Source organism: Diuraphis noxia, unplaced genomic scaffold (assembly GCF_037042655.1).
Source record: "Diuraphis noxia isolate RWA-SAM2 unplaced genomic scaffold, SU_Dnox_SAM2 contig0002, whole genome shotgun sequence".
Classification (NCBI taxonomy): Eukaryota; Metazoa; Arthropoda; class Insecta; order Hemiptera; family Aphididae; genus Diuraphis; species Diuraphis noxia.
Window position 1 is genome coordinate 64,866,757 of NW_028301712.1, and position 12,643 is coordinate 64,879,399.

At 28.8% G+C, this 12,643-nt stretch overlaps 1 protein-coding gene across 2 annotated transcripts; it reads left to right on the plus strand.

Annotated features, from left to right (window-relative positions):
- The first annotated feature begins 1,129 nt into the window (after positions 1 to 1,129).
- Positions 1,130 to 5,275, plus strand: LOC107166786 (repulsive guidance molecule B-like). 2 transcript variants are annotated; one of them, XM_015515584.2, is made up of 4 exons: positions 1,130 to 1,637; positions 2,146 to 2,262; positions 2,945 to 3,405; positions 3,474 to 5,275. In XM_015515584.2, exons 2-4 carry the CDS (start codon positions 2,205 to 2,207, stop codon positions 4,122 to 4,124), a joined length of 1,170 nt encoding a protein of 389 aa, XP_015371070.1. In that variant the 5' UTR covers positions 1,130 to 1,637; positions 2,146 to 2,204; the 3' UTR covers positions 4,125 to 5,275. The 2 variants fall into 2 exon arrangements, with proteins under 2 accessions (XP_015371070.1, XP_015371079.1); XM_015515593.2 differs by lacking the exon at positions 1,130 to 1,637 and adding an exon at positions 1,874 to 2,064.
- Positions 5,276 to 12,643: the final 7,368 nt, after the last annotated feature.

A 12,643-nucleotide genomic window follows, 5' to 3' on the forward strand; every position in this document is an offset into this window, starting at 1 on the left:
AACAATATCAAATATATATAACATACAGAGTGGTTCTTTCATTATCAATCGATCAAGTTCCTTATAAGTTTATGGCTTTTGAAATTTTTTTTTTTTGAAAAACATTTTAAGTAGGTAGTCATTACATCATATTTTTAAATGTTTATGTTCAGGTAGTAGCCAGTTGGTAATACTCATCATAGGCCATAATGGCATAAATAGGTATATACTATTTGCTATTAGGTAAGTATTTTTTTTCACACTCCGAAAGTCCGAAACATAATAATTTTTTAAGGATTTCCATGATCACCTATTAAAATGAAAATAAAATTAAGCGTTTAATGTTTGGATGATGTTCGGAGTATAGTGCAACAACGGTTGATGGGGTTATCATTTCCGCTGACATACACTCCTGTCTACTCACTTGCAAATTACGTAATAAATGTATTGCTATATTGTTTATTTATTACTTTTTATAGTTCGATATGAGTATATGACGATATTCGGCTTTTACTCATCAAAATTACATTGATCAGAAATATGATTATTTTACGAAATAAATAATGTTGTAACGACTTATCACTTATTAGAAGTTTGCGCGATGAATAATCGTCGTCTCAACCACCCTGTACACGTCGGTCGCATACCTACTACGTATATACCCGCTTCCACATAATAATATTAAATATTATACGTTTCAGGTCGTATATAATATTTTATACAGGGGTAAGATGAGAACGTGTATTGTGCCGTACAGACGAAAAAGATGAAAAAAAAAAAAACGTAAACCTATCAAATATTATATAGGTACCAAACAATGAATAATAATATTGGTATATGCGCTTGTACGTGCGGTGTAATAATACGAAACGGTTGCGAGGACGGGGCACAGGGGGTTGGCAGCCGCACACACAAGGAATCCCACGAGCCGACGACACCAAGTCTGGGACGAAACGCGCCAGCCGTGCGTAGTACACGCACAGCAAAACGGCCGCCGCCATACGTACCGTCCACCCTCCTACCCACCCGCCCACCAGCATTCCCCCATCCGCGCGTCCGGGAGCGTTGACGGCTTTCGCAGCCAAGGCGGCTGCGATGCCCGTTATACATGACCGGTCGCGCCGATTGGTCCGACCGCATTCCCTTCTGCCACCGCCGCCGAAGCCGCAGCCGCCGCGCGACCGTATCTCGTTGCCGGCCGCCGCAGTGAGTCTACCGATCGCCGAGACCGCGTTACGACAATAATAAAATATTATATGATTTTTTTTTCAAATACGACGTTCTCGTTGTTTACACGCACTACGCACGCACACACGTCGGCGCTGATAGCGACGGACGCTGTCTGCTCGCGACCATTCGTTTATATCGTTGTTGTGTGGTGTGTACTTCAGTAGTAGTTGTTGTCGGTATTCTGATACCGCGATATTGTGTGTACGTCCCGTCTGTAGATTATTATATTATTACGTCAATAATCGTCGCCGCCGTCCGTACTATAATAATATTATTAATTTCGCGCGCGCCGCGGCCGTTTACGAATCGATCGACCTCCGCCGCCGCCTAAATTGATGCTGCCCGTCATCCGAGTGCGATCGTCGCGTCCCCTCTGTCGTCGTCGTCGTCCTCTTCGTCCTACTGTGCACTGCCGTCTGCTGTAAATGGTAATGTTCGCGAAATGTCGCAATCGATTTATTATCATCATACCTATCATTACCTACGTATTGCCTATTATTATTACATTATTGTTGTACGTATATAGATGTGTCAAGTAGGTGCATGTTAATTAAATATTTATCAGGTACCCATAACATATTAATTATTGTGTGTGTATCTGTTGTACCTACGACCTCGGACGTGTCAATTTTGTTTTGTTATTCTTAAATATAATATTAATATAGTATTAGTATAACAACATAATTATTACCGTTTCGGTGTCGTTGTATCATATTTTTAAAAATATTGTCCACATTGACGTTTCGTTTATATTATCTTGCAACTGTGTCGTTGCTCGGACATACCTAAGCGTTACGATTGATCGCAGTTACTGGCGCTACTCTGATGGTCTATGCCGTTCAGTAATCTATCAGGGTCTATCAACCTATACCTACTTACTGATATTCACTTTCATTAAATATTTTCTTAACCGGTCAAGTTTTTTGATTATTACAGTTTCGTTATGAAGACATGGTGACGTAGCTGGTTATTTGTGTTCAATACACTCCAGGAGAATGCTTGTTTCAAACCATATTCATCGTATTTGGATAATATGGGCCACTGTTATTGCAGGTAAGAATTTTGAAAATATTAACTCTTATGATTATTTGTTAGATTACCTAAATGATTTGTAATTTAAAAAAAATTATGTTTAAGTAGTGTATACCTAACCTTTTACTAAATACCTATCAAGTACCAATTACTTGTCTCTAACCAATTAAATTAATATTTATGTTGGATCAATTCAAATTGTAGTTATTTACTTATCAAATTAATAAACTGATAAAAACATTATGATTCAATGCCAATATAACTACGAGCTTATAAACTGGTATTTGTTAACGTTTAGATCCACACGCCAATACCCAGTATAATTGTTTACCAGTGATTTGTTAATTGTATTTTCTTGTGTTTTACAATGTTTAGTATTTATAAATTATCTTATATTAATAATAATAATAATAATTGGTACTGTTTTATTAAGACTGGTAAATAAAACACAAAGCAGAAGCACATAGGTTAGATACTTAAAAACATTTAACGAAATTAACTTGATTAATTATTCTTGAAAGTTAATGTAGGTACTAAATACACATTTATAAGTATAATATAAATTGTAGTAGGCAACTAGTAAATTAGCATATTTCATAACATTCTTTTATGTTTTATTTTTTTAATTTAATAATTAATTATCAATTTTTATGTTTGTTTAATTTCCTTGAGAATCAAATGAGTAATATAAACTTTTTTTTAGTGTGCACCTGTGTTCCGGTACCATGTCCTCAAGATACATGTATTTTGCCTGACAATAAAGACAATCAGTGTAGAGATTTAGATGCATACCTTAAGTGTATGAAATCATTATCAAAAAAATGTCGTGGTGATATTGGTTATCATTCAGCTATTACAGTATCAAATTCAGAGTTTAAAAAGAAATGTATCGGCCATGAAGATTTTTCCAGAAATAATAGTGGTGAAAATTCCCAAATGGTTCCATCTACTCACAACGGACCTGCTTGCCCATTGCTGTTTGATGATAAAAAAGAACACCGGTTTTGTGGCTTGTTTGGTGATCCTCATTTGAGGACATTTGATGGCAAATATCAAACTTGTCTGATTCGTGGAGCTTGGCAAGTAATTGAGAATCCATTTTTTAGTATTATGGTAACCAATGACGCCATTTTAAATAGCACAACAGCCACAGCTCCAACTAAGGTACCTATTTGATTAATTTTTTATGTAAATATAAAATTTATTTAATCATAATCTTTTCCAATTTTTAGTTAACAGTTATGTTAAAAGCACACAAACCTGAGTGTACCCCTTATAAATTATATGAAGCACAAGGAGATCTTCAGTTACCTGATAAATTTGAAGATAGTACCACTTCATCTGGACCAGCATCATCACCAACTGTTTCTCTTTCCTGGCGCTCAAATGACCACAACAGTGAGACAGTAATCATACGATTATCCTATATTTCTACAATTATAACTATTACCCGTGTTGGCAAATATCTGTCTATTTCTGCTAAAATGCCAGACCAGTTGACACAAGTATTTGATCAGGATAAGAATGTATTATGTTCTACTGGTTGTCCGGCTTCTGAACAAATAGATATTAAACAAGTTCCAATAAATGAATTAGATCGTGGGTTGACTTTATGTCATAACAGTATTGGGCCCACTGGGCACAAACTAACTGATCAGTATTTAGATTGGTGTGTGTTCGATATTATGACTTCTCATGATGAGCAATTCATCAATGCTTCACATGCGGCATACTCTGATGTATTGTTTTTTGAACCACGCTCATTGTTTAATAGAACGATTAGTGTATTTGAGTTTAACCCCGATTCAACAGCTGATGCCAATAATACACCTAGATTAAATTTATTTATTCTCATTATCGTTACATTGTACAACTTTCTTTGAGTGTTCCTAATATTGTAGATTAAGATGACACCATGCCTTTATTTATTGTCTCTATTTTACGCTCGGCATACATTATATTATATATACATTATACATATATTCTATATATACTATTTTCCCTCTAAAAATGCTATTATACCTTAGTTCAATTTATGCGTGCGTCAAATATGACAATAAAAGTTAGGATGTGGTCTTTTAAGTATTTAGCGTATTTTTTCTGATTATTTATTATTTATTTTTAATAGACTATAGTTTAGTTTACCTGCCAATATTTATTCAATGAATTGATTGATTTATTAATTTCAATTCTATGTATTAAAAATCCTTATAACTTAATTTATATTGCTATAAATCTACATTCTTATATTTTTACAATTTTTAATTGATTGACTTATTTAAACAAAAAAGTGTTAACAAATTTAATAATGAACAAACAAAAATATCTATTATATTTTTTTATTTAAATTATTTTAACATACTTAATAATGTAATTTAGATTTTGGCTGTTTTTGATTAAACAAGCTATTTTATATAACTTAATAATTTAAGTTTATTGCGACCAGAATATTATCTCTTGATTGTATATACAGTAGTTAATTTATTTAAACTTAAGAGTTTAATGTGTTGCAATAGTTAACTGGAATTAGAAAATGTAATATTATTGCTGTTTTTGCTAATACATCGATAGGCTATGCTAGCCAATTGTGTATTTTGAAAAAAACGTTACCATTTTATTGTATAAATCAGTGTAAAAATATAACAAATAATATAGGTAGCATTAAGTAGAATTTATTTAGTACAATATGTCTGATCCTAGTCCGAATTTTGTGATTTTATTTATATTATGTAATATTAAGGATTTTTTATATGTTAAAATTAATTATGCATAGATATTTTTTTATATAAACACAATTGTGTGTGTTAATTCATAATATGAATTATTAGTTGGTGATTTGGTTAAGTCAATAGTGTCAATTAATTTTTTATGTATTCTTATAATTTTATAGTTATGTACTACTGAATATACTATTCTATACTTTTATAAATCTTTATTAAATCCATTTGACATAAGTATAAATGTATATAATATATTTATAACTTATACATTTTACTTAGTATCTTACCAAATAAAATATTATTATTTGTACAAATATGTTTTGTTTATGAATGTTTCCAATACAATTACTATGTATTATTCATACAGTATTATTATTATTATTACTATGAACCTTTTACATAAAAACATGAATAATATATAAATACTGCCAAATATTTTTAGGTAATTATTTAATATTTTGTAACCTATTATTAAGATTTAAGATCATTTAGATAATTTTTACTTTTGTAATTAGTAATTACTAAAAAAAACTTGAACAATTACCTAACAAAAAAAAAATATATATATTTATACATGAATTTTTTTTGTCATTTAGTACATTGAAGTATTAATAATAAAAAAAATTTAATTAATAGTTGGTTGAACATTTTGTTATATTGTTTTTATATTTTACAAAAAAGAACAGCATTAGTTCAAAACATGACATTGCGTTTGGAGTAGTCAGTAGGTATCAATATTTGTTTTATTGTAATAACCAATGAATTAAAAAACAACATTGGTTATAAATTATAATTTAAGTTTTCTCTGCTTATGTTATACTAATACATAATTATTATGTTTTAAAAAACAAAAGTTAATACAATCAATAGTTATTTCAAGTTTGTAGTATTGTGTAATTATGCACTTATCTGAGCAAAACAAAAATTAATAAGTTTTTACATTAATTGTCGGTCACGGTAGAAGTCCAGTATTAATTGTAGTTTAGAAGATAAAAAATAGTGGTTGTAAAAGGTAAGCCCCATAGATGCATTCCATTTAAATGTAATTTCATTGCATTCCACCCTCACATGCATATAAGTTAAATTTAAATGATTCTCCTTTTTGTACTCTGCATTTGAAGGAATGCATGTGTGATTTGTCTCATTCCTCTTAACTTCTTGAATGTTTCATTTAAGCTCTACTTCATTCTAAATTCTAACCCTAAACAGGTCATTATTATTATTATTTTTTTTATTCAGGAGGTTGGTTTTATCATCTGATTGTTTTTGTTTGTGTACTTTAATTTTACATTTTTAGTTTTATATTACTTTGTTATTCTATTTGTTTTTTATATTAGTTTGTTAATATTTTAATGGATTATAATCGTTGAGCTACTTATTTATCAATGATGGCTGATAAAAAAAAAAATTAGACGCATTCCTGATTCAAATTGGACTTGTTTATGTTTGAAATATATATATATATATATATTATATAATACTGTAGTCTGTAATATATTATATTTTAGAGATCCTCACAACCAATTACCATATAATATATTACAGCTTATATTTATATTTAATTGTTTTATCAGCTATACTAATACAGTAGGTAATACCTACTGATTATCAATAAGAATTAGACCAAGTTAAAAATTATGAGATGTAATCGATATCTGGATTGAGCCTCGAAGAATAAAACTAAGAAAGTGGCTCACTTAAAAATTTTTTGTGAAGGGGCCCAGCTAATTTTTTAAACATATTTAAGTTTGAGTTTTCGTCCCTCCCCTCACGCCACCAAACTTAACATAGAAATATAAATTCAATTTGTCACAATGCAATAAAAAAAAAAATAAAAAAAAAACCTATAGGTATAAGTACTGATAATAATTATAAAAATAATCGTCTACACGACTACATAACAAAACAATTATAAATATAGTTATTGAACCCAGCACCTAATTTTTTTAAAATTGAAATTGCAATTTCAGCATTCATCCATGCAAAGCATTAATATTTGTTACTTTGCGACCTGCTATGATTCATGATAAACGACAATATATATTTTTTTTTTCAGAGAAATTTAAACTTGGTAATCATCGTTAACAAAAGTACGAAACATATGGCTTAACAATATACAGGGCGATTTTTTTATCATGAACCACTCATTATTTCAAAAAGTATCAATGTTTTTGAAAATATTTTTTTACAAAGTTTCATGTTGTTAAAAAAACAACGTTTTTATAAAAAAATTATATTTTTTAATATTTTTTATCCTTATAATTTTTTAACTTTTTAACTTTTTTGAATGGCAACCTACAGTTTTAATTTCATATTCCAAAGCAGAATATTTTTCTAAGTATTTTGATACGTAAAAGTCGAATTTTGGACGAGTAGATTATGAGTTATAAGTATTTAAAGTTTAGATTGGCGGAGTGGAGTGGTACGGGGTTACCCCGCAAAATGTTTGTCCACTACTCCGCTTGTCAAAACTTTAAATACTTATAACTCATGAACTACTCGTCCAAAATTCGATTTTTACGTATCAAAATACTTAGAAAAATATTCTGCTTTGGAATATGAAATTAAAACTGTAGGTTGCCATTCAAAAAAGTAAAAAACTTAAAAAATTATAAGGATAAAAAATATTAAAAAATATAATTTTTTCATAAAATCATTGTTTTTTTAACAATATGAAACTTTGTAAAAAAATATTTTAAAAAACATTGATACTTTTTGAAATAATGAGTGGTTCATGATTAAAAAATCACCCTGTATATAATACGTTTAGGGGTTTATGATAGACAATAGACATAATACCAATAGACCATAGACGGAGGGAGGGGTTGGGGGACCAACAAAGAATAACTAACAATAAGCGATCATTACCGAATACTGATCACCAAAAGACAACGATTTCAAACGACGTTGTGTTTCGTCATCAAAAACACTCATCGCCCACACGTATCGCTAATGTACGTCACAAATAACACAAACTCATAAACGACAGTCACTGTTCCATCAAATCATATTTACATCATGCCGAATGCGTTTATTTCGATTTCGTACGGTTAAGTTAGGTAGCAACAATCATATTTCAATGATCTGGAATTTGAGAGCAAAATACATTTAAAAAAAAAATCCATGTAAATCCTACCCGTCTACGATGGGATATAAGCCGTAAGGCCATTAAAACAGTTGTCAATGTATGATAATAACATTGCACATTTGCGTCTCCCACAAATGTGTTACAACTACATATTTACTTTTACTGTAAATATAGGTAGGTAGTTAAATATATTTTAATATGTTATAATCTAGTTTTCGATTTGTTAGTGACACAAAACCATCGAATATTCTCCCCGGGTGGTACCTAAGTTAACACATTGCGGCTGCTATTGAAGTATTGACCAACTTTGCCGGACTTTTTTTATAGATCAAATATTTAGGGCGATCTACGGGTACTTGTACTCTGAACACCGATGGTGGTTGAAATAATGAAATATTAGTTTATGTTCGATCGTTTTTAATCGGAGTAAATAAAATTTTGGTTCTTGATGTGACTTTAAGACAAATGATCATAGATACATGAAATTTTCACCGAATGTTTATAGAAGTATATTCTATCTACTATGCAATTTTCAAAAAAATTTCGACTTAAGTTGAACTATTTAAAGGCATATGAAAATTTATTACAAGGCTCTTAACATATTGTTACAATAGCAGTTGAAAAATAAAAGAAATACAGTCACGATTTTTTTTTTTTTATAAGCATTCAAAGTTTGAATTTTGACAAAATACGTAAAAACCACGAAAATTCGCAAATTATTTTAAGCTAGAAATTCATAAAAAATTTTTTTTTCAGATCTAAAATTTGAAAATTCAACTCAAGATTCCTTATAACTTTTTATACCTTTATAAAAAAAAAATGTCCACCGGAAAGTCAAATATTTTAATAAGTATTAATTAGTTATAATAATCTATAATATGTATATCCTAGACACATAAACTGTCTTCGCTCAGAATCGTTTTTCGTATATAATGATATAATATCATTGGATTCAAATTTAATTCCATACATTATAGTAACCCACTTGTAACTGAGTTGTAACCAACTGTACAGCAAAGCGATATCCGGTTTCCCGTTTTTTTTTTTATTGTCATCTGTCATCAATCCATTAAAAGGAACTAATATATGTTACTAATTTTTCTTTACCATTATATATTTTTCAAGTTCGCATAAATGATTGATTCATTTTTTTTTAAATGAGTTTTTAATGATGATAATGTAACATCTAGAAGTTCATAAAATGTAATTTTGTACTTTTCTCTAACTGATGAAAATGTCTGCCCTTCACTATTACCTTGAAGTAATTTCTTAGTTTTTTTTATTCGCAGTTCATTTGGCTTTTTCAGTTTCAGCTCACTAGATTTTACTGAAACAATCTATTATCTCTTAATTGTTGAATAGATATGATAATGTTTTAAATTTTAAATTTTGTTTCTTGAAAACTTAGATATAGGTACCTAATCATTATTTTCGTATAAACAAAAAGTCAAAATTAACTAATTATTTTCTATAATAACCACATGGCTTTTGCTCCGTTTTAAATTGTTTTCCTTTGAAATATTATCAAGAAATTTTAGTTATGGTCCATAATATTGACCTCTGCAGTCGGATGTTGCTAGTCCAAATCTTGTTAAATCATTAGTTATTAAAGTAAACAACGCTGTAGAATTAGAATATTTAGTATAAAAAAATCCCAAAAGTAGTTCAAATATATTTAAATTGACATCAAGTGTAAAAAAAAATATTGACACTTTTTCTGTGCAAGAATTGTCAGTTGCTAAAATTGTTTAAACTTGGATATTTGGGTATAACTATACGTTATAAATATCCAATATTCTAATGGTTGCCCCCCCCCCCCCCATAATAATTTCAATGAGTGCCTTAGCCACCGGGCACCCATGCCTGTGCATATACCGTGTGTTCACTAATTTAGGAAACACTGAATTTCTCGGCTGGATTATGTTGGAATAAAGCGATTTTTTTTACAAGCTAGTGGTATATAAATACATATTTTCAGATAAATTTCAAATTTTTAAACATCTCGGTACGTGCATGCGCAACGAAACTTATTATTTTTATAATTGCAATTTTTTTAAGTAGTTTTGACCAATTAACCATGGCTCTAAAACCAAAATTGACTGAATGAGAGCCATTCAAATTTTAATAAATAATACATTTTTACAATTCATTATAAAACGCATAAAACCATTTATAATTATTTATTATTGGTTACTTTTTGAATATTGTTCCGTATACAGTTGTAATCAATTATTATTAAATAATTTTATATCCGTATTATGTTAATCTTATTTATAACGCGTAAAAAAAAAAACGTAAAAATATTCGAAAAGTAGCGATCAGCCCGTGGTTTATCTGTATATTATTATAAAATCATTGATACTGGCCATTGGGTAATCGGGTAGGTATAAATGGTATAATAATTAGTACCTAGATAACTACTGAATTTTTCACGTGTTTCTATCATGCCGTTCCTTAACATCGGCTGGTTTGTTATATTAAATTACTTAAATGCATGTTGTGTAGTTACTAGTTAGGCATCAAGGCGGTATATACAAGCCTATATACGTATAATAGGATAAACGTTGATAATAAAACGTATTTTAAGTTACATTTAGTCCACGAGGGAGAAACCAATATTTTTAATATTATTGAACACGAATATTTTCACACTTAACAATTTACTGTCATCACGCAGTAGTAATCTAATATACGGGGTGATTCATTTAACGAAAGACACTATTTTAGAAAAACTAACCAGGTATAATTTATTAGATATACCTATATTGATTCAGACTATACTTCGATTTATGTCTCTGATTTAATAGAAATTCAATAGTAAAAGTAAAAGAGAATATTATATACATTTGTATATTTTTTTTTTATCATTTTGTGTGTCACTACGATCATAAGGTATTTAGTAACATAATTAGTTCAATACTATGGATGAAGATCTGCATGTCATGGTCATCATCTTTTATATTCGTAATTATTGATATAACCGCTAAACCGCGAGTAGGTACCTACATATTGCATTCCTACAAAGTATCAAATTATATTTACATTCGGTATGATGGTCATTGGTCAATATTCGGGGTAACGCAAGTGTTAAATTATAATGTGTAAATGATTATTAACATAAAATGCTAAAATTCTTTGAAGTTTATGTGAGAGTGAATATTTAGAAATAAAATTATTGTATACAGACACGGTACTTAATGTTTTAACTCTTCGAGTCGTTAACATTACATAACTAGAAAAGTAATCACCAAAACTGTTAACTATTATGTTTGAAATGACATATTAGTGAACACATGAGGGCATGAGGCACGATTATTGAATAATAAGTACATAATTTGTACAACGTATTCAATTTTTACATAACATCATAGAAGTACACTCTGCAGTGTAGAACATAATATAATAATATGTATTATGTAGACAAATATTAATAAACTTAATTTTGTTTCGAATCATTATAACACTTTGGAGTAGGTATGTTTGTTTATAAAACGTGATTATTGATCGACAATCAACATTTATACAGTACATCCATACACGTAATAGTAAATTAGTGTATAATATATTAATACTATGCAATTATTTATAAACGAAGTTAGTTTTTTATTATTTATCAATTTTCCACCGATTATATAAATTAACGTTTCTATAAAGTAATTATCGAACTTATACTGTATTAAAAGTTTAACAATAACAAGTATAATATATTAAGCGATTATTGTTTAATAACAATTCTTCATTGCTGTAAAAGTAGTTGACTTATACCGAAAAATGTCAGAGAATCAATAGTGGTCATTCTTAATTCCTATATTTGTTAATTTAGGCTAAAGCTAAATACATCAACTATATTATTATATTTTATTTATTTGAAAGCAATGACTAATAATTTGGCGTACGAAAAATTAGTCAAGGCTTTGTTGGAATAGGTAGGCTTCATATAAGTTGTACATTCGTTTTTACTGTATTTCGTAGTTTACAAACAATAAGTAACTATCTCTAAATTAATTTCTTATAGTTTATTTTCAATTAATATTTTATAGATAAGTATAGACCATATAAAGTTTTTGGAATAGTTTTATTTTATTAGGTTTAGGTATATTATATGATTTTACTTTCAATGCAAACATCAACATAAAAACTACTGTGCGCATTTCTTTGATAAAACCATTAAAAATATTAATATACCTTATATTAATATATATATTATTATAAAACAAATGATGGAATAATGTATAACATTTGTTATCATAATTATTGCAGCTATACAAACTCTGTCTATCAGAATATTATATAAATTGAAAAATAAAAAAATCCTCAATTTATTTCATCTTATTAGGATTTGATTTTTTTCGCATTTTTACTATCATATTAAAATTCAATGTTATGCATATTTATTCGATAATTATTTAGGTGCCTAATCAAGGTTTTTATACGTTTATGTGATACATAACACATAATTATTATAGTATACGGTAAGTTGTATAGTTTAAGTCCTGTAGTTGAAATAATTAGCAAACATTATTGACACGTTGATTTGGATAATTAATTATTATTTGTCCTTAAATAAACATAAATTGTGGATAAAATTCTATAC